General features: G+C 44.9%; 2 protein-coding genes across 17 annotated transcripts; both read right to left on the bottom strand.

Moving 5' to 3' along the window:
• Positions 1-752: 752 nt before the first annotated feature.
• Positions 753-15,080, bottom strand: LOC310711734 (phospholipase A2 inhibitor CNF-like). 10 transcript variants are annotated; one of them, XM_083513958.1, is made up of 6 exons: positions 14,990-15,080; positions 9,812-9,909; positions 8,272-8,385; positions 7,445-7,594; positions 2,764-2,895; positions 753-1,099 (listed from the first exon to the last, which is right to left on the bottom strand). In XM_083513958.1, exons 2-6 carry the CDS (start codon positions 9,852-9,854, stop codon positions 894-896), a joined length of 645 nt encoding a protein of 214 aa, XP_083370084.1. In that variant the 5' UTR covers positions 9,855-9,909; positions 14,990-15,080; the 3' UTR covers positions 753-893. The 10 variants fall into 10 exon arrangements, with proteins under 10 accessions (XP_083370084.1, XP_083370077.1, XP_083370079.1 ...); XM_083513951.1 differs by lacking the exon at positions 14,990-15,080 and adding an exon at positions 13,092-13,111 and having other exon boundaries at positions 9,812-9,906; XM_083513953.1 differs by lacking the exon at positions 14,990-15,080 and adding an exon at positions 11,000-12,735 and having other exon boundaries at positions 9,812-10,237.
• Positions 15,081-17,150: 2,070 nt separating this feature from the next.
• On the bottom strand, positions 17,151-27,875 carry LOC310712487 (phospholipase A2 inhibitor and Ly6/PLAUR domain-containing protein-like). 7 transcript variants are annotated; one of them, XM_083515603.1, is made up of 7 exons: positions 27,663-27,873; positions 26,890-26,944; positions 26,706-26,781; positions 25,639-25,752; positions 22,951-23,097; positions 20,067-20,198; positions 17,151-18,161 (listed from the first exon to the last, which is right to left on the bottom strand). In XM_083515603.1, exons 3-7 carry the CDS (start codon positions 26,752-26,754, stop codon positions 17,926-17,928), a joined length of 678 nt encoding a protein of 225 aa, XP_083371729.1. In that variant the 5' UTR covers positions 26,755-26,781; positions 26,890-26,944; positions 27,663-27,873; the 3' UTR covers positions 17,151-17,925. The 7 variants fall into 7 exon arrangements, with proteins under 7 accessions (XP_083371729.1, XP_083371725.1, XP_083371726.1 ...); XM_083515599.1 differs by lacking the exon at positions 26,890-26,944 and having other exon boundaries at positions 27,535-27,875; XM_083515600.1 differs by lacking the exon at positions 26,890-26,944 and having other exon boundaries at positions 27,560-27,873.

The following is a 27,875-nucleotide window of genomic DNA, read 5'->3' as shown; positions in this document are numbered from 1 at the left end:
TACGTGCTTTTCTACATTGGCTCCCAGGACATTTCCGAGCACAATTCAAAGTGTTGGTGCTGACCTTTAAAGCCCTAAACGGCCTCGGTCCAGTATATCTGAAGGAGCGTCTCCACCCCCATCGTTCTGCCCGGACACTGAGGTCCAGCTCCGAGGGCCTTCTGGCGGTTCCCTCACTGTGAGAGGCCAAGTTACAGGGAACCAGGCAGAGGGCCTTTTCGGTAGTGGCGCCCGCCCTGTGGAACGCCCTCCCACCAGATGTCAAAGCGATAAACAACTACCTGACATTCAGAAGACATCTGAAGGCAGCCCTGTTCAGGGCAGTTTTTAATATGTGACATTTTAGTGTATCTTTCATCTTTGTTGGAAGCCGCCCAGAGTGGCTGGGGAAACCCAGCCAGATGGGCGGGGTACAAATAATAAATAAGACTGTGGCTCAGCAACAGAGCTCCATGCAGAACAAACCGGGCTCATTCCCAGCATCCCAGCTCATTCCCTCCCGCTGCCACCGCACCACTGCCGCACGATTTCTGTTCTCATCCTGAAGCAAAATTCTTAACCCGAGGTACTATTTCTGGGTTAGTGGAGTCTGTAACCTGAAGCGTCTGTAACCCGAGGTACCACTGTACAGGGCTGGCAGAGAACTCTTTCTGAAACCTGGAGAGACATTGCCCATTAAACAGTACTGAATTAGATTGTTTGACTCTGTAGAAGGCAGAGTCCTATGTTCTTAGGCAGACAAAGATAGGATCTCAGTTTTTTCAACTTTTATTAACTTTCACTCAATACAATAGAGAAGAAGGCAAATACCCTTGAAAGGCCGAAGTGAAAACAAGAGGCAAAGGGGGAAGAGAGGAGTATTTCTTCATTGCTGAGATGCTGCAAAAGAGATATTATAAGAGAAGTTTCATCAGCAGGAGAACCAGGAGGGGATATGCTAACGAGGGAGCAGCCCTGCTGGCTTGAGAGACCTTGGCCTGGGAACAGGTCACATTTTTCATATTAGGAAAGGCAGAAAGCGGTCTGTTCATTGATTGTAGTGTCTGGCAGCCAGATTTAGAAATGCAGCCCTTCATGGTGCTATTTACGACGTTTGTGTCTGCAAGGGAAATCAAAGGCGAGTGGTCAGGGGAGTCAGGAACTAGCGCGCAAACACAAAAAAACCCATCTGCTCAATTTAAAAAAATACCTATCCACGGTAGGACACATATATTTTATCCATCATGGCTGACCTTAAGCTGATATACCAAATTAGAACAAAGGAGCAAAAGAGGTTAAGGTATTATGATATTGTTATGTAAATGAATGAACAGGAATTGATAATTAGTATTGTACAGTGGTACCTCTGGTTAAGAACTTACGGTAATTCGTTCTGGAAATCCATTCTTAACCTGAAACTGTTCTTAGCCTGAGGTACCACTTTAGCTAATGGGGCCTCCCGCTGCCGCCGTGCAATTTCTGTTCTCATCCTGAAGCAAAGTTCTTAACGCGAGGTACTACTTCCGGGTTAGCGGAGTCTGTAACCTGAAGCGTTTGTAACCCAAGGTACCACTGTAATTAACAACAATAATAAATTGAAAACAAGGAATGAAATGTGAATCGGAGATAAATATGTAATATCAAGCAGCAATGGGAGAAAGTAGGGACACATTGAGGACAAAGAGTGAGAAGTCAACTTTTGGGGAAAAATTATATTAAATTTGGTGTAATTTGGCATTGATTTGTTGAAATTTTGGAAAACTAATAAATATTATTTGGCAAACAAAAATACAAAAAAGGGAACATCAGATGAAAAGGTCAACTGCAAATAGCCTAAGGATAGCAAAGAGGAGGTTTCAAGGAAATACCCAATTTGTCAGACCATCTAAGCTCTTGCCATGGTTACCATGGTTCAATCTGTTTGCATCGGAACAGGTTCCCCTGACAATACGGAGCAAGACTGAAAGAGCCCAAACAACTGTTCTGCTTTCTAACCAAAATGGTTGCTGTGACTGGACTCGAAAGTTACCTGCCTTGAGCTACTAGACCGGAGGGGGCAGGGGGACCTCTGCCCCACTGGCCAATTTTGGCCTCCCAGGCACATGAGGGCATTTCCCTCAAGCCACACCCACCTGCCAAGACATCACTCATGACATCAGTTGATGGGCAGAAGGGTGGGGCTCAATTCTGCATCTGCTGCGGGTGCCTCCAGACTGGTGTTTATTGTGGGCGTATTTTGCAACATGTTGTTGGCACACTAATAGGAAGTGGTGGGTTTCCAGTGCTACCACATTATTCCTGTCCGGAGGGGATTTAGCCCCCAATGAAAGCAGGACGACTGGATAAATCATTCTAGCTCATTATTGTCCGCTACTCTGACTGGCAGTGGCCCTCCAGAGTCTCGGGGAAGATCTTTTCTATCTATGGCCTTTAACTGGAGGTGCCAGTGATTCAGCTTGGGGTTTTTGCAAGGAAAGTATGCTAGAAGCAACATTAACTACATCCATGCATTTAAGGTGCACATTTTTCTTTGGTAAATAGCAGCCACAAGAAATTCTGAGGGGACAAGGGGATGAAGAGGGCAGGGTTGGGGGGAAATTAACTCTTTCTCTCCCTGCCTCAGTCTCCACAAAAGTCACCTCTCTGAAGATGCTGTTTGCATCTCAGGAAAAGCTAGCCCTGAGATACAATTCTTTCCCACCAATACTGAAAATCAATCCACATCCCATAGGAAGAAGAAAAACTGAAATGGACTGCAGCATCGGAAATCACAATTAGCAATACCTGTAACCGTGATAAAACCTATGCAGAAAGCATTCTCTCCAGTACAATAGACATATTCCTCAGGGCATACATCATTTTTAGAATAGCAGGATGGGCAAAACTTTCCATTGACATCGGGGGGCATTCTTGGCACTGAAACATAAGAGGAATCAATTGAATTAAGGAAAGACAGTGTGGTGCAGATTAGTTTAGACCAGGGGTCTGCAACCTTTAAGACAAAAAGAGCCACTTGGACCCGTTTCCGAAAAAAAAACAACAACTGGGAGCTGCAAAACCATTGCGACATTTAAAACAAATATATCTCCGGAGCCACGATCTGACAGCGGGCGGGAAGGTGATGTCGGGACGGTGCGTGACTAACCCACGCACCGCCCCCATGCGACGTCACAGCCAGTACAGTGCCCGCCACAGTGAGGAGTGTCGGGGCGCACAATGCGCCTCCTCCCCTCGCTAGTATCCACCCCGGAGCCGCAGCAAAGATGTAAAAGAGCCACATGTGGCTCCGGAGCCGCGGGTTGCAGACCCCTGGTTTAGACAAAGTATTCCTAGTCCTTACCTCCCACCTATGATCCCCTGCCCCCAGCAGTGCAGAAGCAGAAGCTTCCTAACCCTTTTTTGATGCATGCTGTGTCTGTCTAGACAGAGTAGAAAGTGATTACTTCTTTCCTCATGGTATTGGGCTAAAATGACTAATAATAATAATAATAATTTATATCCCGCCCATCTGGCTGGGTTTCCCCAGCCACTCCGGGCGACTCCCAACAGAATATTAAAAACACAATAAAACATCAAACATTAAAAAGTTCCCTAAACAGGGCTGCCTTCAGATGTCTTCTAAAAGTCCGATATTATTTTTTCCTTCGAAGACAGAGGTCCTCTGGCTGGGACGGGACGATATGGGATTGAGGGGGCAACTCCCATCTTTTGCGGCGGTGCAATTAGTGCCAGCACCGTCCGTTAAGAGTTTGGGTGTAATCTTCGATACCTCCCTCTCCATGGAGGCGCAGATTGCAGCTATAACAAAGGCGGCATTTTTTCATCTCCGCCAAGCTAAGCAGTTGGCTCCTTACCTCTCTCGCCCTGACCTAGCCACTGTGATCCACGCGACGGTCACCTCCAGACTGGATTATTGTAACTCGCTCTACGTGGGGCTGCCCTTGAGACTGACCCAGAAACTCCAGCGGGTGCAGAATGCCGCAGCGAGACTCCTTACGGGGTCTTCGCTGCGGGATCACATTCATCCGGTGCTATACCAGCTGCACTGGCTCCCGGTGGAGTACAGGATCAGGTTTAAGGTGCTGGTTTTAACCTTCAAAGCCCTATACGGCCTAGGACCCTCGTATCTACGGGACCGCCTCTCCTGGTATGCCCCACAGAGGAACTTATGGTCTTCAAATAAAAACATCTTGAAGGTCCCAGGCCACAGAGAGGTTAGGCTGGCCTCAACTAGAGCCAGGGCTTTTTCGGCTGCGGCTCCAACCTGGTGGAACGCTCTGTCACAAGAGACAAGGGCCCTGCAGGACTTGACATCTTTCCGCAGGGCCTGCAAGACAGAGCTGTTCCGCCAGGCCTTTGGTCAGAGCGCAGCCTGACTCCCTCCTTTGGCAATCTTTACAATACTTTAGTATTGCCATCAATTTTGATTTTAATTAATTCTTATGATGTTTTTATAATGTTGCACTATTTTAGTGTTGTTAGCCGCCCTGAGCCCGGCTTCGGCTGGGGAGGGCGGGATATAAATAAAATTTATTATTATTATTATTATTATTATTTATTTCCTTGACATCTGGTGGGAGGGCATTCCACAGGGCAGGTGCCACTACCGAGAAGGCCCTCTGCCTGGTTCCCTGTAGCTTCACTTCTCACAATGAGGGAACTGCCAGAAGGTCCACAGAGCTGGACCTCAGTGTCCGGGCTGAACGATGCGGGTGGAGATGCTCCTTCAGGTATACTGGGCCAAGGCCATTTAGAACTTTAAAGATCAGCACCCTGACTTTGAATTGTGCTTGGAAACGTACTGGGAGCCAATGTAGGTCTTTCAGGAATGGTGTTATATGGTCCCGGCGGCCACTCCCAGTCTCCAGTCTAGCTGCCGCATTCTGGATTAACTGTAGTTTCCGGGTCATCTTCAAAGGTAGCCCCACGTAGAGCACATTGCAGTAGTCCAAGCAGGACATAACTAGAGCATGCACCACTCTGGCGAGACAGTCTGCGGGCAGGTAGGGTCTCAGCCGGTATACCAGATGGAGCTGGGAGACAGCTGCCCTGGACACAGAATTTACCTGCACCTCCATGGACAGCTGTGAGTCCAAATTGACTCCCAGGCTGTGGACCTTGTCCTTCAGGGGCACAGTTACCCCATTCAGGACCAGGGAGTCCTCCACACCTGCCCTGCTGAATTCCTTCATGTGCCTGAAGGGCACATCCATTGATCTCCACACATCCATCATTCTCTCTCTTTTTTTAAATGATATTTATTGAAGCACAAGATTTTTTTAAAAAATACACATCAAAAAAGAAAAATAAAAGCACAAAAAGAAAAAGAGACAATAAAACCATTTTTTCCATATTCTCCAAATTTCATTACCTTCTTTCCCTGACCTCCTCCCCCTCCCATCTCTTGTTTCTTGATTAATAGTTGTCCCAGCAAATCCTTTCCACAGTTCATAATATTTTATCATTATGATATCTTACTCTAATCTCATTTTATCTTTTAAAAACAAACTTAAAGTTTAAAGCTCAAATCTCTCTTTTTTTAAAGAATTTCTCAATACCAACCCTTTTACCACATTCTTTAAGTATTTTAGCCAGAGCCAATTAATTCCATTTCAGCATTTTCCCAACATTCATAAAACTTTCTAATAATAGTTGTAATAATATAAGAAAGTTCAATTCAATCTTCTTCCAGCATCCCCTTCCCCCGGTCCCGGGGTTGTCAGTCTTTTTTCCCCATTAGTCTAGCGCATTAACCTGGTGCCCTTATATCTGAGGCCTTCAAATCTCTTCCATGTCCCTTTCGCAGCTCTTCTTCATTTCTTCCTTTCAGTCGCAGGAACTCCAGCCTTGTAGTATTTTTGACCCTTTTCGACAAATCAGCCCCTTTCACATAATCCAGACTAAGCTCCATGTAGTGTTTTACAGCATGTTTCAGATTCCCTCCAAACTTAAAAAGCCCAACAGCTCCAAATCTCTGGCGGCCCATTTCTGGGCTGTGAAAGTCCAAACATCCCAACATAGGGGGTTCAAACCTACCCCCCATTTCTAGTCCAATCAAGACTTTATCTTTCAAATCCAAAGGCTCATTTTCCTGCTGGGCCATAAGTTCCTCCATCTCTGGCTCCCAGGATTCAATAAAGTCCTATTCTTTTCGTTGTTTTGTCTTGGCACACTCCTGTTTTAATTCCTGAATGGGCTCCTTATGATTTTCCACTGCCTGATCAAGAGCACTGGCAGCTTTTGTCATAAAGTCCATCTTCTGACTTAATTGGTCCAATAGGGCATTTATGTTGCAGAGAGCACCCAACAGTGCTTCTGAAGTCATTGTCTTACAAGGTCACAGAACTCTTCCCACGATCAAAATCAGTAAACAGTTGCAGTTCCCAGGTTACAGTTTCATGGCTCCCCTCTAGGGGGAGAAGCTTCTGATTGTTCTTTACCTCGAGTACCCAAGGAACAAAGTATCTTCCTCAAAATATTCTGTCCATTTTCTTTTCTTTTAAAAGCGAAAAGAAACAATGGAGTCACAATGTTTCCCTCCTTTTAACTATCTGTCAAAATATTTATTTCTGGTCAATGAGCTTCAAACGTCAAATCTGACCCCCCCGCTCCAGGGGCAGGACGGTGGAAAATTACTTTACTTTCACTTTATTTCCGCAGGTTTTAACAAGTCAATAAACACACATCCATCGTTCTCCACACATCCATCTTTTGCCAGTTATGCTCCTTGTCAGACTTCTGGTCTGGGCAGAATGCCAGAAGAATGACCTGAGCTCTACAGAAAGGTTTGCTTTAGGAACAAACATACCTAGGGGAGAAAACAGAAGGTTGCATATGCTACTAGTCCACTGAGATCCAATGGGGAAGCCCCAGGGGTAGTTTTCCAGGCAGCAAAGGAAGCTTCCAGGCTGAGCCTGATGCCTGGGAAACTGAGCCTGCGCACTCGCTCAACTGCAAATTGCGAGGGGGCATGGGGGCAGACCTCCAGGAGTGGGCTCAGCCCACCCCTCTAGTATATGCGGCACTGCCCCATCCTGCTCTGCCACCCGCTACCGAGCACAGGCAAATGACCAATTGAAACGTGCCCAGTTGGCCCACAACTGCACAAACATGCATGGTGCCAAACCCATACTTTAAAAATGGCAAAAACCTCCTTAAAAGAGCCCAGGAAGGGCAAAAGGCACAAAAACAGAGCCTAGCAACCCAACAAGCCTTTGCAAGTGCAATCCTAGGAGCATTTGACCGACCATTGAGGCCTGTGGAGAGTTGGGGGTGTGGAGGGAGTGAATGTCGTGGAGTTTGGCGTTGGTAAGTGCTCTTGGTTTTAAAGGGTTTCCAGAGGTTTTGAGGTTATTTGGAGGCTTTTCCAATGGCGTTTCAAATATACTCGATTTCACATAAATGCTCGGAGCCTCGGAACATAACCCCTGTGCAAATTGGGAGTTGCCCGTAAAATAATACCTACATTCAGGGGAATCTGGCGAACAATTCTCCTTTGAGCAGCAGACAGTGCTTTCCCTGATGTGTTTATCCTGTCCAAGATCAATCTCGAACGATATTTTGCAGAGGTCAGGGGAAAGGCAGCCCTTCACTACTTTTGTAACTGTGGTGTTATCTACAGAAAACAAGAAAGGAGGGTATATTTAGAAGGCGTAAGGGGATGCCTGCAGAATCCTCGTGGGTTATGCGTCAAATGGGCATGCACGACAGGTGATGAAGATGCACAAAGCATACACAAGCTAACCTTTTTCACTTCAAGGGCGGCATGACATAACTGGGCAGAAAGTGAAAACCAGACTGAGGTAAGGAACAAAACTGGGCGGGGTAAATCCCAGAGCCCCAAAGGAGATTTAAGTGTGAGAATCTCACCCTTCCTTAGTATGCAGTATGCTATTCAATAAGGCTTAAAATATTGAGTCCCCACCCCAATACACATTTATAGACAGGAAAATGGAGGCACAATGAGTTATATAATGAGAAGAGACACTATTCCTCTTGGGCAGTAGAGGCCCAGCCAATACACCCTGAGCTAAGGTTTGGGCTGTCTTTCTGAGAATGAGGGTAAAACCCAACATATGGCTTTGAAGGCCATGACCCTACTTGCTTTCTCCACACTTCACACACGAGGATGAGACAGTTGCTCAGTAGCAGGGCTAATGTCCTGCACACAGAAGGCAAGAGATTCTCTCACATTCGAGGATGTGAGCAGCCCTCCAGGTTGGGAAGGACCAATGTTGCCAGTGGATTCATAAGTTTTGCACAAACTGCAGTCTATTCACTCCTATGGTCCACCTTTTGGGCGTTCTGCCAAAGTCATGTAACACACATCATCAGCAGAAGGGCAAGGTTCCCTTGTGCCAGTGCAGAATGTTTGTCCACGGCAAACTACACAGTCCAAAGAGGCACCTGGAGAAAGGGAAGAGAAGACAATTGCATGAATGATACAGGGTGGGTAGAATTCAAAGCTGTAGAGTAGAGGGTTGATATGGCTGCCCCTCTACTTTTGTTTTGTATTTATTTTTAAACCACTCAGAACTCTTTCTGGCATCCTTTTTACTGCATATTCTAGATGACTTGTACTCAACAGTGATACTAGGGCAGTCATACACATTTCAGTGCTGTTTAAGCCGGCAAACGTTTTTGAGCGGTCACATTGCATCATTTCCAATCAGGGTATTCCCCCCCACAAAAAAAAAAAAATCTGCTGCACACAACAATAATGCAATAGCATTGGGGAAGCTCTCCAGAACAAAGTAAAGCAGAGCATATCCACCAGTAATACATTGCTATTGTATTAATGACATTATTGCAAAATATACCCACAACAAAACAGGGTCTCCAAAACCTTGTGGCTATAAGCAAGGCTATGTGTGCTTCATATACTCCTTATTTATTTTAAAAATGAACCTGTATGCCAGATAAAGGAGCAAATTTACATTAAGTACATTTTTGCCCTCCTCTGTTTCTGTGGAATCAGAGCACGCACACAGACCCTATTCATGCATTGCTCTTGTATACAGCAGTTAGGTTCGTAGATAGCAGATAGGATTGGGACCGTACTTTTAGCCTTGCCCATGACATTGCATCTTACCATAAGCATGTGTTGGGTGTCTGCCGGGTATACCCAGGCACCCCCTAATGTTTTAAAAAACCAGTGACCAAGAGAAGCAGACAGAGAGAGGCACAGGCAGAATAAAAAGGCTAGAATGGATCTGCAGCTTCTGTCTGCATCTCTCTCTGGAAGTGGCAATGGCGTGATTGGCTCCAGCGGTGGCAGTAAAGGAGAAGGAGGACCTGGGTTTTTTTAGTTTTTTAAGTTTGGCGCTTTTTTTTGCTATTTTGCGTTTTTGTTTTTGAGGCTTTTTTGAAAATGCTGATTAATTTTCCCAAGGATGAAAAAAAATAATCTCAAACTCATGCAGAAATATGGAGAACTAAAATTAAATTGGAAAAATGATGAGCTGAGAGAGAAAAAATGAAGTTGACAGATTCAGCCATCCCTACTGGATAGTCATGTAAATAAATAGACACCAAGTCATACCAGCTTGGATGTAATTCAGTGTTTTGCAGTCGATGACCTGGGATTATGAGAGTTGCAGTGCAGGCAGTGGCGTAGCAGGGGGGGCCGGTCGCACCAGGCGCAACATCTGGGGGTTAGGGTTAGGGGGCGCAAATCCATGGGTTAGGGGGTGCAAATTACTTGCCTTGCCCCGGGTGCTGACAACCCACGCTATGCCACTGAGTCCAGGGCCTCTAGGCTGAAGAACACAGATTTCCTAATGAAAAAAATCTCCCACTCTGATACCATTAGGAGCTTCCAGCTGCCCCTTACCTGTAGTTAGCAGAGAGAAGAAAATTCCCAGAAGAGCCTGCATGGCGATGGTTCAAAAGCTCCTTCAATGAAGCAAATGTTGTGACTCAAAGTATCTGCTAAAACATTCACGGCAGCAAGATAAATAAAAATATAAGACTTGTTGCCCAGCAGGAAATTCATTACCACAAGCTGAAAACATGAATTCCAGGTAGAGGTGACCTATCCTTTGCCCAAAGAGTCATGTTGGCAATTGAGCAAGCAGCTGAGGTCTGGTTTTTGCAAGCTCTCTCTTCCTGAAGACACAGTCCAGCTGCACAGTGGTACCTTGGCACTCAAATGCCTTGGTACGCAAATGCCGAAAACCCGGAAGTAAGTGTTCCGGTTTTCGAATGTTTTTCGGAAGCCAAATGTCCGATGCAGCTGTTGGCTATTGTTTCCAGGGCACTTTCACCAATCAGAAGCTGCGCCTTGGTTTTGGGACATTTCAGAAGTCAAACCGACTTCTGGAATGATTAAGTTTGGTATTCCCCCACCCCCCCTTTTTTTTTTTGCTTTTTTGCTTTTTTGTTTTTGAGGCTTTTTTGATTAATTTGTTTTAGTGACTGTGTGGAACCCAGTTCAGCTACTGATTGATTGATTGTGTGACTGCAGAAATGGATAAAAGCGCCCCCCCCCCGAAAAACCCCCAATGACTATCATTTAATTTTAATTATCTACAATACTGTCTTATTTATTTTATAGTACAGTACATTGATTATTGCTTTCATTTTATGGATCTATGGTCTCGTTAGATAGTAAAATTCATGTTAAATTGCTGTTCTAGGGGTTGTTTTTAAAAGTCTGGAATGGATTAATCCGTTTTGCATTACTTTCTATGGGAAAGGGCGCATTGGTTTTGGAACACTTTGGTTTTGGAACGGATTAAGTTTGAGAACCAAGGTACTACTGTACACCTAAACAAGAGGCTTCTTTCTGCTGTGCAAAGAATCCTAAGACGCTTCTCAAATGTTCATCTCATGCTCCCAAAATATCTGAAACAAATTACAGGAAACTCCCCAGCCATGTTGGAGGATTGTTAGAGCCTACAAAAATTTGGAGCTGGCACTGCACCCAGTCAGGCTTTTGATTCTCCTTGGCAGGAGACACTCACCCCTCACAGTCATCTGTTGCTGAGGGGTATCAGGCACTGGCCTCTGTCTACCCCACTGAAGGAGCAAATAAATTTGGATTTGAACCTGGGACCCTCTGCACGCAAAGCAGATGCTTTGCCACTGAGCTGCAAATTTCCCACAAGAGACGGGCAGGATCAGACCAAACCTAGCCCAACCAATTATGTCATCTGGTTATTATGAGAGCAACTGTTTAAGAACTGGTGCATGCATTTGATTCCACACTCACACACCCTTCCCTCTCTACCTCTTTTCCCTCATGTAACACATTTTTTAAGACTGTAAAAGTCTGCCTTGTTTTTAATTGATTGCACGTGAGCCACTCTGGGAGCCTTTTTGGCATAAGGGCAAGGTACGAATGCTCCAAATAAATAAATAAATAAATAAATAAATAAATAAATAAAGCCAAAAAGGAGGTAGCTGGGGTTATTGGTTTGTTTTGGTTCTTACTTTTATTATGCATTTGGGGGTTTTTATAGTATTTTTTTGTTGCAAATCACCCTGAGATCTATGGATGGACTGTTAATCATCATCATCATCAGTGCTTTTTTCTGGGGGTACGCAAGGGTATGCATACCCCTAAACTTTTTGTAAATCTTTGTACTTTTGTTCATGTACTGTATTTATTTCCCCCCGATTTGAACTATAAAATTGTGATTTTCTTGAGTCAAAATGAGAGTACCCCTAAGCATTTTTTAAAGGGGAAAAAAAGCACTGATAATAATAACAATAACAACAACAACAACAACAACAACAACAATCCAACTTCCCACTGTGGCCCAAACAGATGCCTTTACACAACCAGGAGATAGATAGATAGATAGATAGATAGATAGATAGATAGATAGATAGATAGATAGATGATAGATAGATATTATATAAACATCCATGAGCCACTTTCTGTTCCATTGCTGTTCCACCCAGAGAACCTCTCAACCACCGTTCCTAGTGACCAGCGATACCTTCGCCTCTGCCAATTAATATTTATCCTCTTAAAACTGCCAAGCTGGTGGCTATAGGCAAACACCAAGATACATAACACGGAAGGCAGGGGGGAGGAGAATACGGCCAGATCCTTCCTTGTAAAGCCACAGCCCCACACAAGCTAACCCGCAGCCCATTAAAATCCAAATTGTGCAACCCTGCATTAAATTCCAAATTGTTAGGCAATCCTACAGCAGGCCTTTGCCCCGCTGGAGTCAGATGAGATATCTCTTATCTCAAGGCTGAGGGAGCTTAGGGGCTGGGGCAACCCCGTTTGGGTGGGTGGGGGAATAAGTCATTTATTATTATTATTATTATTATTATTATTATTATTATTATTATCATTATCATCATCATTATCATCATCATCATTAGGAAACTGGCAGGCCTTGGATTCATTAATTGTTTTGTTTTGTAAGGTGTATACCTACCGCCTGGGTAAAAAAATAAAAATAAAAACCTTCAAAGCGGATCAGAGCAGGAATGCAGGCTGAGGCCTAGTCCTATCCAGGCTAAGAGCCTTTGCCACCGCCACCCAGCCCTCTCCCCACCCCGGCTTCTTCTTCTCCCTACAAAATTGGGGAAGGGGCCTCTTCTTTTTGGCCTCTGCCTAACAAACCTCTCCAAACAGACTCCCAGCTGCCAAGCGCCTCCGTTTTTGGACCCACCGTAAATGCAAAGCGCTACAGAACCGCTATGGAACTGTCATGGCTCCCCACCCACCCCGGCCTAAGGATCCTGGGAACCAGTGCAGCATTTACGTATAAGATAAACAAGCTATAGCTTAGGGCCTCACTCTCTTGGGGGGGGGGGAATAAAAGAGGGGGAAAACTGGATGTACGTTTCCAAAATATAAGATAAAAAAACAAATAAAATAAAACCTACATACAGTAACAGTCTTTTGTGTTGTGTAGGCTCCTATGATGTAAGTTATGGGCCCCACCTGCTAGCCTGCTCCTTAAAATATCACTGGTTTGCTCATTTCTATACAAATTACTTTGATAAAATGCATATTTTGTTATGTGCAAATGGCTTTAGATACCTATTAGGTCCATAAATTACCATGTAGCATATATTCAGCACAAAAAAACAGTGATAATTTGTTGTTGACAAAAGAAAGCTGGACATATAAATGGCCCCATTACCTTCAGTAGTTTAGGGCCTCATCAAACCTAAACCTGGCCCCACTGGGAACTATAGTTTATTATTTATATTTTATTTGTGCTTTTCAGGTTTATACATTTCACAAATTTAACAGTCTTTTTAACATTTCAAAACTTGACTTCCTTCCCCCTCTTTCTGCGGCTCCTTAAATTTATTTTGAATATCTTTTGCATATCCAAGTTAACTTAATTTGCTCATTTATTCATCCGCTTTAAATATATACTTCTATGAAACTGCAGGTTATTGCTACAATCCTGCCAATGTTCTTACCTGTTTACAATTTATCTGTAAACATTCAATAAGCCCTTCCCATTCTTTTATAAAATGTTTGTTATCTTGATTTCTTATTCTTCCGGTAAGTTTCACCATTTCTGCATATTCTGCATAAGTTTTTGGATCCATTCTTCCTTCACTGGGACTTCTGCTTCTTTCCATTTTGGGACGAATAACATTCTTGTCGCTGTAGTAGCATACATGAATATGTTTCTATACACCTTAGGTAGTTCTGTCCCTGTAATTCCCAAAAGAAAAGCTTCTGGCTGTTTTACAAACGTTATTTTAAACATCGCTTTCGATTCATTATATATCATTTTCCAGTAAGCTTTAACCTTACTACAAGACCACTGTAGCCTTATGAGGCTTTGCCCTCGGGTGGGAAAAATATTGCGCCTGGGGAAGGGAAGTGGGAGTCAACAGACACTCAAGGAATAGTTCGGAGAAAAGGCTTTTATTTCTACCATCCATGAACTGGTAGAAGGAGCAAGTGTGATAAGTCACAAAAAGCATACACGAAGTTCACAGTCCTGTGCACAAGCATATATACCCCTTTCCAGTTCCCTCCTCCTTTCTCCTCCCTCAGGAGTCCTGCCCATGAGTTCCTCTGAGCATGAACAGAAAGCTGTCTTGGGACTCTTGGACTCTTGGCACCCTTCCCAGGAAAGGGGGAATGAGAAGCCGAGGGGGTGGGTCGAGGAGCCCTGGCAGTTCAGCATGTCCAAGATGTTGCAACCGAATGAGATAAGATTCAGTTTCTCAGGCCTGCTATGAACAGAGCCTATTAATTAGCCTTTAAAAGTAACATTTTGCATTTTGCCACAGCATCTTGTGAGAAAAGCAGAGAAGAGCAGAGAAAAGCTGTTTTGGATTTTTTAGAAGACAAAAGGAGTTTTTGACAGTTTTGAGGCCCGGGGTGATTATTGAAGCCTGGGGTGATTTCACAGACAGGATTTGGGTATTCTGTCCCTTCACCACCACATATGATAAAAAGAACCTTATTTCTCTTTACATTTTCAACACTTATTTGATTTAGATTTATACATTTTTGCCAGTTTATTCGGGGTTCGATACCATCAATATATCATTTTCATATCCTAGGAACTATAGTTTAAGGGTGCTAGGAGTTGTTAGGGGTGGCTGCAAACTCCCCTGACAGAGCTACAATTCCCCAGGTGGTTTGAACAGATGGTCCCCGCCCCATTGCCTGACCTCCCCCCTCCCAAAAAAACCCTCTTCTCAAAGAAGCATCTAAAAAGGCTCCTTCCCCTGCTTCAGGTATCTTGCACCCTTCAATCAGCAGGCAAGGTCCTTGGAGCCAAGTCCTAGGGGCTGAAGTGACCCCCCAATAAAATATTTGAGGGGACTGCCCCACCAAAGTTGATGGGCATTGCCATTCGAATGGTGTGCACGCACCAGGGGTTACCCAGGTCCCCCCAATATTTTATTCAAGTTGGCACCCCTGGAGGACAGGTGAGCCAGTGGCCGTCGACCTATGGCGGGGCCTTTGCGGTGGCATTTCCCTGGTGAAGTTTATCTGCCTCCCTAGTTAATCAACTTTTAGGAAGAAATTAGAAACATTCCTGTTTTAGACACACATACTTACAGCTCCCATTTAGCCTTTTCATATCTCTTGAGTTGTTGCATAACATACACTCCAACATTTCTCCGATGAAAATGGGGACATCCTATTCCATCATCATCATTTTATTATTTATACCCCGCCCATCTGACTGGGTTGCCACAGCCACTCTGGGCAGCTTCCAACATATATAAAAACAGAATAAAACTTTTTTGAAAACTTCCCTACGCAGGGCAGCCTTCAGATGTCTTCTAAACGTTGTATAGTTACTTATCCCCTTGGCTTGGGGGTTGCATAACTCCATACGCTCAAACATTTCTCCGATGAAAATAGGGACGTCCTAAGGAAAAGTGCAACATTCTGGGATCAAATCAGAAACCAGGACAGCTTCTGTAAATCCAGGACCGTCGCTGGAAAATAGGGACACTTGAAGGGTCTCTTCTAAATATGCTGACATTTTTCAGTTGTACATTTGAAGGCTATACATTGAAAGTAAAAAAAACAATGGAGGTTAAAATATAGTGTATTATTACTGCTGACAATGACTAATAAAGATACCGATAATTCGCTTCTGAGTGTGTGGTGGGCGACACACACATTTCACAGGCATTCAATGGGTAAAAAGGCAGTTCCTGGCAACCTGGAAATCAATGGTTGAATGTTTTTAGAATGCTTTAAAAATGTTTTATCTCAATATGTTTGCCGTCTTGGGCTCCTTCAAAAGGAAGTGTGGGATATAGATTACATAAACTACTATTATTACTACTACAGTGGTACCTCAGGTTAAGTACTTAATTTGTTCTGAAGGTCCGTTCTTAACCTGAAACTGTTCTTAACCTGAAGCACCACTTTAGCTAATGGGGCTTCCCGCTGCTGCTGTGCCGGCAAAGCACAATTTCTGTTCTCATCCTGAAGCAAAGTTTTTAACCCAAGGTACTATTTCTGGGTTAGCAGAGTCTGTAACCTGAAGCGTATGTAACCCGAGGTACCACTGTACTACTACTAATTATAATATCATCCATTGATTGCCTTATCCTCCACAAATTTGTGAAAATTTATTTGTGTACCACCTATTAGTGGTACACCCTCAGTGAGTGCAAAATTGGCTATGGTAAGGACATTTTCAGAAACATCCCTACTATGTACAAATATCATTTCCATTTATTAATTTACCTGACCCTCCAAGCATTCATTTTCTTTTTTCTATAATTTTCTCATTTTTACATCCTTAAGATATCAATGACTTCCTTTCTTCTCTTTCCATGGTTCATTTTGCATATCATACTGTAAATCCCTGCATATTTTACAAAACTCTACCATTCAGTATTCCATTATTACACCCATCAAAACTTATTACACTGTTGAATTTATCTTAATGCTGCCAGCATTTTCAGCTGTATATACCGGTAGTTATTTCCCATATATTCAATAAAAAAATTCCAATCTTCTCTATATGTATGTTCTTCTTGTTCTCTTATTCTGTGCATATTCTGTCAATTTAAGTTGCCATTCTTCTTTGGTTGGGACTTCGCTTGTTTTCCATATTTGGGCTAACGAAACACGGGCTGCAGCAGTGACATACATAAATAACCTTTTTTGACACCTGGGAATCTCAGTCTGAATTATCCCCAACAGAATGGACTCTAGGGTTTTTTTGGAAAGTACTTCTGAACATTTTTTCAATTCATTATGGATCATTTCCCAATACTCTTTTACCCTTTTACAAGTCCACCACATATGAAAGAAGGTTCCATCAACCTCTTTGCATCCCTAGCACTTATCTGATTCAGTCTTATACATCTTAGCAAGCCTACTTGGAATTAAATACCATCTCAAGCATTCATTTTCTAATCAGATAGAAGCACATCAAACAAGATTACTGCTTGAGAAGCGGCAGGATACATATAGATTGTGGCTAGCATCATGTGGCTTCAAACACCAGCTATGGGAGATTATCAAAGTGGGTAAGGTGTACACGGTCCAAGTTTCGGATGGGTTGGCAGAAATTACCTATTCTTTCTCTTACCTAAACACTGAGAGGCAGAGGAGCGAAGTTTTCTCTTTTATACCTTCCAGCCTCCCCAAACTTGCCAGAATGCAGTAAAATGCCCTTCTTCATTTACTAGCAAAGCTGTTTGCTCAAGCTATCATGGGAGCCAGATTATTAAGAGAGCTGAGACAGGTCTGACTTGTTCATGTGCTTTATTACCACTAACATAACTCCAAAAAAAGCTGTTCCTGGGTGGTGACATCATCTATTACTTATTAAATTTATAGACCACCTTTCATCCGAAGATCACCTAGTTGTTCACAACTTCAAAAGCTGTAGCTGGGCAGAGGTTCAACCCCCTTTCTGCTAGATTCCCCTAGATTCTGAGAGATGGAAAATTCTTTACCTAAGCTGGGGTTGCACAGGAAAGCAGGTCTCCTGGCTGTGTGGGGTGCAGTTGGGTAGGGCATGCTGCAAGGGGCAGGACTGGATCAATACCATTTACGAAAGTATCACATTCTTAGTCCATCCTTCCTCCAAGCCTGTTCAGGGTTCCAAATACTGGATTCAGGGGAGAAACTGGGGAATCAGCTCTGATCAACAGAAACAGACAAAAACTGAACCTTGTTTCTATTCCAGCATTCATTCATCTTCTCTCTCAGCAAAACATTGGATCTATTTCGTCAGCACTTTCTGAGCCCACCCTTCCCTCAAGAAGGTCAGGGCTGCTCCCAATGTCTCCAGATGTTGAAAGTAGGCAAATAATTATTTCACCTCTGATCCCTGGGCAGTGGATCTATCTGATCAGTGGATCAATAGAACAGGAAAATGGCACTGACTCATTTCCCCCCCCCAACTTTTATTTTATTTTATTTGTTTCACTCAATAAAACATAGAGGAAGACAAATCCCTCGGAAACTCAAAAACAAGAGGCATCTTCCTTCAGCGGTGAAGTGGTGCAAGAAGCTCATTACAAAAGAAGCTTCATCAGCAGGAGAGCCAGTAGAAGGAATCTGAATGGAAGGGGAAGGGAGAGAGGAGAAGGAGAAGGAGGAGAAGAAGAAGTGGTGGCTGCCACAGCTGGGGTACACTGAACATTTTTAACATGATTAACATCATGAAAAATCCCTCCGTCAAATGTTTTTAAGTGGGTGCAGATGTCTTCACGAGTGCAGCCCTTCCTGGAGCCGATTACGACATCCTCCTCTGTGCGTAAAAACAAAAAGATGAGTGGTCAGAAGATCCAGTAAGTGATACACACCCGCCGAAAAATGCATCTAACCACGATATGTAGTGTTACATGCCACTCCAATCTCCACCAAGCGTCTGCGTGAGACTCTGGGGGTTCCAGGCACTTTCCCAGGGTCATGTTTCCGTTGGGAATCAAGGCACAGTGAGGACTAGTGTCTTTAAAAAAATATGGTTTATTTTACACATATTTACACCTTAAGCCTTCCATTGAGGGTGTGCATAACATGATGCCCAGGAATGTCCCTCATTGCCCCTCTAGTAACTTCAGTGATCTTGGGTTCAAAGCAGCAGCCCGCCATGGTTCTGGAGTTCTCGCCTTTGTTCCCCTCCTTCCTCCAAGAACACCTTGCCAAATGCAACACCTCTCCTTCTGTCTGCTCCCTCCCCCCCCCCATACACACTGGGGAGACCTCTGTTTTTTCAAAAGGAAGGCATTTTTCCTGTGTGACATCACACCCATATTACCCTGGCAGCCTCCTTTGGTGGGCTATCAACCCCTTCAGTCTTGCTTAACATCTTCTATCCCAAGCGATACCTTGAAAAACAAACTGAGCTTGCATTTTGTTTTGTTTTTTACACTGCAAAGCTATATCTCACCCAGGGGAAAACTCCAAGCATTTGTTCCACCAGGCCTTTGGTCAGGGCCCAGCCTGACTCCCTCCTCTGGCAACCTGCACAGAACTTTGCTTAACGGTTGCCATTAATTTGATTTTAATTAATTGTTATAATGAAATGTTTTAGAATGTTATATTATTTGATTGTTTGATTATTTGATTGTTGTTAGCCGCCCTGAGCCCGGCCTTGGCTGCGGAGGGCGGGATATAAATAAAATTTATTATTATTATTAGTAATTTCTAGCACTCAGTAATTTCTAACATTCACTACTTAGAATTGCAGATGCCTTTACACCCCCAAACTCTGGGGCTATGCCCTTGCGCGTACCTCCCCAGCCAACCTCAACAAGTAAGCAAAGCAAACTAAAAGCCTCAGCAAAAAGCCTGTCACGGGGGAGCACGGGGATGCTGGTCCCCATCAGTCTTAGATTGGAAAGGTCTCTCTCCTTATTGAGAAAACATTAAAGAGCTGATTGATTGTAAACAGTCCTAGGTGCCAGACTTGCAGGGCTGAACTGCTGCTGCGCCAAATCCTTGAAGGACAAGTTAGCTACCCAGCAAAGGGACGCGGGTGGCGCTGTGGGTAAAACCTCAGTGCCTAGGACTTGCTGATCGTAAGGTCGGCGGTTCGAATCCCCGCGACGGGGTGAGCTCCCGTCGTTCGGTCCCAGCTCCTGCCAACCTAGCAGTTCGAAAGCACCCCTAAGTGGAAGTAGATAAATAGGGACCGCTTTACAGCGGGATGGTAAATGGCGTTTCCGTGTGCGGCGCTGGTGCTGGCTCGCCAGATGCAGCTTTGTCACGCTGGCCACGTGACCCGGAAGTGTCTTTGGACAGCGCTGGCTCCCGGCCTCTTGAGCGAGATGAGCGCGCAACCCTAGAGTCGGTCACGACTGGCTCTGACGGGCAGGGGTACCTTTACCTTTAAAGACCCTTCACTGCAATTCTTATTGGCTAACGTCACTAACAAGTGGGCTCATCCTTCCTGGCTAAAATCACTACTAGGATGGGAGGATAGCAGACCATGCTAACCTCCCAGGGAGCCTCCCTGCCTTACTCATTGGGGCTCAGCATCTCTGCAACTCCTATGTACGTATCAAGAAAGCATGCATGTTAATTGCATTCATGCTGCTCGCATCAAATCCAGCTTGGCCCAAGCTACTATCCAACAGCGCTGCTAAAAGGCATTTCACACAGCAGGAGTAGCAAAAGCTTAAAAGGGCCGTAGCAATAGAATCAGAAATACCTGAAAGTGTGACGTAACTAACACAGTAAGTTTCAGATCCAATACATTCTGTGACCGCTGCAGAACAGTTGCCTTTGTTGGACGAGCAGCCTGGGCAAATCTTCCCATTGGCTCTGGTATTCCGTTCTGGAACTGAAAAGCAAAAGGAGTGTGAGAGGTTCAAGGGAGCTTGTGCAAGTGCCGTTCTCCTTAGAAAAGACACCCCCCCCCACTACGGATGAAGTAGAGTTTTGTTTGCACCACATTTTTAAGCAAAGCGGCCTAATTTGCACCCCCTGGACCCGTGGTTTGGTTCCCAACGTGGGGGCAATTTTATTTTTAAGGAGGGCAATTTGAGAATGAGTTAGACCAAGTTAATGGCCTGTTAGCTTCCTCCACGTGAATAGGAGTTCACTTTTTGAATAATAGGAATTATATGTCATGGAGGGCGGGGGGACATTGGGATTTTAGAGATGCTTAGGTGGGGCATGGCCAAAAAAGGTTGGGAACCACTGCCCAAGACCAATACAAAATTCAGCAAAGTTAGGAACCCCTGGAACTGCCTCGTTGCCTCCACAAGGCAGAGGGCTGAAGGATGTGCAATGGCTCTGGGAGCTTTCCAGGGCTCTCCTGTGACCTTCTCAGAACTCGATAAGCAAGGAAAACCTGCTGGGTGTGCAGGTGGTGGTAGGAATAAATAAGTGAAGAACAGGGAATAGTGGGTTCCCCTGCTCTTCATATATTTATTCCCCTCCCCCTGCCACCACTCCCAGCTTGCGTAAGGTTGTGCTAGCATAAGTAATCAGATGCTAAGCTGCGGGCCCCTTATAATGTGATTTGTACTTCTCCAAATTCTGTTGTACAATTCTTGGCTCGAAACACATACCAAAAGGTATTTAAAAAATATAAATGGTATCTCAGGATAAAATACATTTAGAAATGTTGGTGTTTAGGTAAATTACGTATTTAATGCTAAAATGTGCACCAGAACCATATTTACGGTAAATATTTCTACAGGTTTTTTATTTTAAAATATCCATAGATTGATGCAGAAAGAGGACAGCCTAAACATATGAATAAACACATGCAAGGGTACCATAGACCAGGGACAAAATTATGGGTCCATCTCTGAACTAAGGATGGGTAGATCAGCTTATTTCCGGTCCTTGACACTTTTGCATGTGTTTGTCACTTCTTGTTCCGTCCAGTTTCTGCAATAATTTCTAATTTTTTAAAAAACAAAAACCCATAGAACAAATTGCATTCTTGAGGTATTTAAATACACATTTAAAGGCATATTTCCTTCACACATACTATTGTTACCTTAACTTTTTGAAAGTCTTAAATTATTGTTGTTAATTTTTCTTATTTATAATTTTATTGAGGTGTCTTTTTTGTAAACGGTGGGGGTTTTTCATAATCAACTATTGTATAAATTTCAAGAAATAAAAACAGATACAAATGAAAGATCTCAGCAGTGTCTGGAGCTGGAGCGAGGATCAGCAGAACAACAACTGGAAAGTTTTAATTTCAGTCAAAGGACACCTGGTGACAAGCCACGATTTATCCCACGTGGAGAGGCTGCATCTCCTACCACACATCGCAAAAAAGACTTGAGATGATGATGATTATTGCCCCACCCATCCGGCTGGGTTTCCACAGCCACTCTGGGTGGCTCCCAACAGATTAAAAACAGAATAAAACATCAAATATTAAAAACTTCTCTAAACAGGGCTGTCTTCAAATGTCTTCTGAAAGTCAGATAGTTGTTTATTTCCTTGACATCTGGTGGGAGGGCGTTCCACAGGGCAGGCGCCACTACCGAGAAGGCGCTGTGCCTGGTTCCCTGTAGCTTCTCTTTTCGCAGGGAGGGAACTGCCAGAAGGCCCTCGGCGCTGGACCTCAGTGTCCGGGCTGAACGATGGAGGTAGAGAAGCTCCTTCAGGTATACTGGGCTGAAGCCGTTTAGGGCTTTAAAAGTCAGCACCAACACTTTGAATTGTGCTTAGAAACGTACTGGGAGCCAATGTAGCCCCCAAGGGCTCTTGCCTCCTAGGTCAAGCCCTACTGCAGCTTGTGCCCTCCAGAAGTTTTGGAACACAACTCCCATCATTTTTCACCATTGACCATGCTGACTGGAGTTGAAAGGAGTTGCAATCCAAAGCTTCTCGAAGCCACAACCTTTGGAGAAGGCTGCCCTACAGGATATGGGTACATCACGCTGCTCAGTACTGCCTGGCGAATCATCTACCTCTCAGTGGGTCACTGAAAATATTGTTCCAACCCTGGAAAATAATCTGTGTTTGTAACATAGATCCTTTCAAATTTTCAGAGATGTCGCTTCTTGCCCATGCACTGTAGTGACGCGGCAGTCCTTTCTCATTAGTATTTACTGTTTACCGGAAGGTTCCAGGCTGTCTGAGCCCTCCTTATATAACTGTGTGCAGGTGTGAGAGCCAGTCAGTCTTCCTTTTGTTTTCAAGCTATTCAAGTTCACTGCCTTCTCTCTGTAACTGTTTTTTTTTGAAGCTATGCACACAGCCAGGGATCTGGCTGAGGGCTTGTAACCACTATGCTTATTGAAATGCTTTGGTAAAGCGTATTTGCTCATGGAGTGAGCTGTTTGTGCTGCCGGCACACTGCTGAGTTACTCTGCTGAGCTCTTTACATGCCCTGGAGTCTGAGGGAGTACTAGGCATGCATACCAGGAAAGTCCTGGGGGTGTCAGGACCCTAATCCTGACAAATGCAGCCAAGTAATGAGAGCTTAAAGTATATTCTATGGGTCAAGATTTCATTAATTAATTGTTAGCCCTTCATCTGTTAGAAACCGAGACCGCACGGAATGGCCACCTCATGCAGACAGACAGAAAAAGGAGACAACTTATACAAAAACAGAAACCTACGTATCGGAGCGGCTGGATTGCAGGCACTCCTTTCGCAACAGGTGGCAACCTGCCTTATGTGGCTCCCATTGCCATCAGTCATAGTGATCACACCAAAAAGGCAGATTTCGGAGTTTACACATCCCTTTGCCATGTATACATCCTTAACTACACAAAAAAGAAGAAAAGAGAGGATACATTTTGATGGTGAGAGGTGTTACCTGCTCAGTCATAGTGTGCTATGAACTCGGGCATGCATGGAGGGAAGGGACCATGTCACAACTATTTATTTACAACAATACGATGACAGAATTATTATTTTTTTTAAAAAAACAAGAAAACTGGCCTCAAGCAAAAAGGGTCAGTCTAAATCAGGCATCCTCAAACTCGGCCCTTCAGCTGTTTTGGGACTACAATTCCCATCATCCCTGACCACTGGTCCTGTTAGCTAGGGATGATGGGAGTTGTAGTCCCAAAAACAGCTGGAGGGCTGAGTTTGGGGATGTCTAGTCTAAATTAAATGAAAGAAATAGGCCCCACAAAACAAAATTTTCTAACTGTCAAAGGCCAAGGTAAACAGGTGGGTCTTCTTCAGCATATGGGGAAAGCTGTAGAAAGAAAGTGTCAAGTGCACCTCTATGGGGAGGGAGTTCCACATTTTAGGGCAGAGCTTTCCAAACTGTGTGTCCTGACACGTTGGAGCTGCAGTGTGTAGGTGTGTCACATGAACGGTCCCTGCGATCCTCCCGGGGCTGGAAAGGGGTTAGTTTTGTTAGTATCTCAGCTCACAGTCAGAGGTACCTGGCCTCCCCCGAGGCAATTGAGTGAGATACTGTGTTTACCTTCCGTCTGCGACCCCCGGCAGGCTAGGTAAACAAACCTGCGATTCTTCTCATTAGACGTGAGAAAGAACCACCCTCTGCTTCTCTTCTTCTCTCCCTCCCTGCATTCCCCAGGGAGGGGAAATGAGACAGACAGGAGTCCTATTTACATGTTTTATTCCTGTCATTCAGCAGTACATAGAAATGCGACTGCACCCTTCAGACTCCATCAGAAGAGTCACAACGCTCCACCCCTGCACTTCCAGCACAGGTCACATGACACACTGAGCTAACATCCGGTGCTCAGTACAGAGAATAGGCTCCACCTTTTCCCCAATAGTACATCTGCAAAACATAACATCCTGTTTTGCATTCCAGCCATCTGGAGCTGGCTTTTGCCTTGGTGCTTTTTCCCAACAAGTTTAACCTCTGGTTCGCGAGCAAAACTAAATTACTGTGTCGCGAAACGATGCATGTCTAAAAAGTGTGTCACCAACATGTAAAGTTTGGAAAGCTCTGTTTTAGGGGCTGCCACAGAGAAACCCAGGCTCCCTTTCCCTGCACTTCTATGGATAGTGGAACTGCTGAGGGAGGCACCTCTGCTAATTTCAACACCTGTAAGGAACTGCAGACATAGAAGCAGACTTTCAGATATCATGGGTCTAAGTTGTTTAAACACCAATATTTCGAACACCTTGACTTGGGCCTAGAAGCAAGATGATGACCAGTGCAGTTGTTTTTAAAACAAGGATGGTAAGAGCTCTAAATAGAACCCCATCCAGTAACGTAGTCATTGCATTTTGTATCCGTTGAAGTTTCTGCATCATCTTTAAGGGCTGCCTCATATAGACAACACTGCAGCCAGAGCCGTCTTTCCCATAGGGCTTAGTGGTGCGTTGTGCCAGGGCGCAGGCCTCTCAGGGGCGCCCCAGGAAGGTGGGGGAGCTGCATGGCTTTGCCGGTGCCCCCCCTTTACCTGCACACCTGCCAGCTGCGCCCCACCAACTATATGGCTGGTGGGCGGGCGGGCAGCTTGCATCCCAAGCTTCTGCGGGAGAAGAGCGATCCCCATAGAGGCTTAGGGTGGAAGCTGCGCCCCGCCTCTGCGGGGATTGTTCTCCTGCAGTGGCATGGGGGAGAGTTGCGGGACCCCCATAGCTGACAGTGCGCAGCTTCGCCCCCACTATCCATGGTAATTTGGAGGTGCTGGGCGGATATTTGCTCTCCGGCGCCGCATTTGCAAAGACAGCCCTGATTGCAGCAGTCCAATATTAAGACACACTGAAGGCTTAATCTAGGCCTTAAGTATAATCGACCCCCCTCACCCCAAGTATAGCTTTGATTCCCAAGAACCTACAGTGGTGCCTCGCAAGACGAAAAGAATTCGTTCCGCAAGTCTTTTCGTCTTGCGATGTTTTTCGTCTTGCGAAGCACGGTCCGTCGCAACCGCGCCTCTTCAAGCGGCTTTAAAAAAAAAAGCGCAAGACGTTTTCATCTTGCGAAGCAAGCCCATAGGGAAATTCGTCTAGCGAAGCAACACAAAACCGAAAAACCCTTTCGTCTAGCGAGTTTTCCGTCTTGCGAGGCATTCATCTTGCAGGGCACCACTGTACCAGCTCTCTCTGTGGGGCTATTGGTAGTAGCAGAAACCAAGTTCTGCACAGAGGGCCTCAGATGTGTTCTCTGGTTAAAATATATAACACCCCTGGCTGGCAAAAAGAACAGGTCTCTGCTGGAAGCCTGGGATGAATTCAGAGTGGACGGTACTGGGCAAAATGGAGAACTGATCTCACTCAATATTAGGTGGCACTACTCATTCACATATTTTGCACAAAAATGTGGCCTATTCGATATATGGCCTGGTTGACTTATGATCCCTCTCATCCACCTTTACTGTTTTCAAGCAGAGAGCTGGAACAGGCGTCAAATTCTTCAGGACAAATCTCTCTCTCGCTTGTGCAGTTGTTGACTCCATTGCAAATCTCACACTCTAAAGAGGCACCTGAAGGAGGGAACAGAAGGGCTTTCATGTAGTGTATGGCATGCACAGAGTTCAAAGTTATCAACTCCGGAAGAGGGTGTCAAGTCCAAATGAATTGCTAATGCAGTGCTCTAACATAAAACTAGATGACCCTTGGGTTCCTTCCAGCTCTGCGATTCTATGATTTGCGATATACAGTATTGCCAGGTCAAAAATAATGAATACAGTGGTAGCTCGGGTTACAGACGCTTCAGGTTACAGACTCCGCTAACCCAGAAATAGTACCTCAGGTTAAGAACTTTGCTTCAGGATGAGAACAGAAATCACGCGGTGGCAGCGGGAGGCCCCATTAGCTAAAGTGGTACCTCAGGTTAAGAACGGACCTCCAGAACGAATTAAGTTCTTCACATGAGGTACCACTGTACATATAAATTAACTACACATATAAATTAATATACACAAATTTTATGCAAAGAGTATTTTCTGGTTGTCATTGTTCTTTGATCATGCATTTTCTCATTTTATGAACAACGTGAAAGCAGTTCCCCCTACTTGGATCTGAACGGCTGCATTGGTCCAAATGTAATAATTTTCCTTTTCTGCAAAGCTAAAAGTAACATACAGTTCAAGGCAACAGCGGTTGGTCATGGTGACAGGGGCTGTGTTGTTCTTCCTCCTTCTCAATGCCATTGTCCCCAATGTTGCTGCCAGTTCTTGGGTGGCAGGGAGTCAGCATGCTGCCGGCACGGCAGCAAAGCTAATCTGATATTCCCAATATTGCACTTGTGCCATGGCAACCTCCCCACTGCGTTGCCTCTCTCCCTCTAAGTAACCAGCAGCAAATCGTGGCACTGGAAAGCCAGGAGTGCAATGCAGCCCCATCCTGCCCTGTTGGCCCCTACTGGTTCCAGGGCATGTGCAGAGTTCCAGATGTCCTGAGTTACTCAGTGGCACCCATCCCATAGTGAGCTTACCTGTAGTTAGAAGTACAGAGAAGAGGAAAAGCCCCAAGAGAAACTTCATGTTGATGGGAAGCACACAGTGTGAAGCCTAGGAGAAAGGAAGCAAATTTTGTGGCTTGAAGGACCTGCAGAATACTCAAAGCAGTGGCGTATACAAACAAACAAACACCAAAAGAGTAAAGGTAAATAAACCCACAGGAAAATCGCTGTAATAAGCTGCAAAGAGGAGTTTCAGTTAAAAGTGGTCTAATCTATGGAAGAAAAGCCATATTGACAATCTGGTCAGCAGCGGAACCCAAGATAACTGTTGTATAGTCACGGTTTGGTCAACACCGCCTTCCCCTTTCTAGGGTTAGAAAATAAATTGCAACAAAAACACAAAGCTACCCTGAACTGAGGAGAGCGACCATAACATGGATTATGAATAGGTGGCCATACTAAAATTTGCAGTTAGGCAGCTAACTGTTGGGTGTGCGGCAGCCACCTTCCTGGTCAAAGCAGTGATGGCCCTTCCCTTGACCGACTACCGCCGTAGGGCCTTCTGAGGAAGAACCGCCGTTTATTTTATTTTATTTATGTATTTATTTATTTATTACGTGCCCTGCCGGGAGTTGCAAGAGGGAGCAGTGATGCCTCCTTCAAAACTGGCTTTCGGTTCCCTTCTCTAAAACATGTACCCTGCACAAAACCCCTCTGCAACCTCCAGCCAGTCAGCGAAAGGATTCGGCCGCCGGCGTGTGCCACACACGGAGCAGAGGCGGGCCTGGCTTTTCTGAGGGCTTTCCCAGACCCGTTTCAGATGAAGGAGATGTAATCCTGCCCTGCTCCTGAATACGTCTACCTTTCCCAGCTCACACGTCTCGGACCCTCCTTGCTGGGGCCATTGCCCTGGCTGCCAGCTTTCCCCTCCTTTTACTCCCATGTAAGCGTGCCTGGGGCCTAAGAAGCCTTTAAGCAGGGCCTCCTTACTATGTGGGCTGGAGAGGGGCAGGGGCTACATCAAGCAGGCAGAGCGGAACGAGCAGGAGGAGGCCTGACTTCCAGGCCTCTTCCGCTTATACCAGGGGTAGGCAACCTAAGGCCCATGGGCCACAAGCGGCCCATGGGGGTTGTTTAACCGGCCCATGAGCCGCCCCTGAACCAAGCCACCCGCTTGGCGAGTCCCTACACGCTGCACTAAAC

This window comes from Podarcis liolepis (genome assembly GCF_965112155.1).
Source record: "Podarcis liolepis genome assembly, chromosome: 7".
Lineage (NCBI taxonomy): Eukaryota > Metazoa > Chordata > Lepidosauria > Squamata > Lacertidae > Podarcis > Podarcis liolepis.
This window is presented reverse-complemented; position numbering and strand designations above follow the sequence as displayed.

Bases quoted from the DNA above. Each gene is read 5' to 3' on its own strand.
- LOC310711734 (XM_083513958.1), bottom strand. From the start codon at position 9,854: ATGCAGGCTCTTCTGGGAATTTTCTTCTCTCTGCTAACTACAG. The intron at 7,595-8,271 runs GTGGACCATAGG...TGTTTTCTGTAG, and splicing joins TTTGGCAGAACGCCCAAAAG to ATAACACCACAGTTACAAAA. The intron at 1,100-2,763 runs GTATTGCTAATT...TTTCCCTTGCAG, and splicing joins AGGTTTTATCACGGTTACAG to ACACAAACGTCGTAAATAGC.
- LOC310712487 (XM_083515599.1), bottom strand. From the start codon at position 27,615: ATGGGAGTAAAAGGAGGGGAAAGCTGGCAGCCAGGGCAATGGCCCCAG. The intron at 26,782-27,534 runs GTAGACGTATTC...CCTTTCTCCTAG, and splicing joins AGACGTGTGAGCTGGGAAAG to GCTTCACACTGTGTGCTTCC. The intron at 20,199-22,950 runs GTAGGTTTCTGT...TTTGCTTTTCAG, and splicing joins CAATCCAGCCGCTCCGATAC to TTCCAGAACGGAATACCAGA.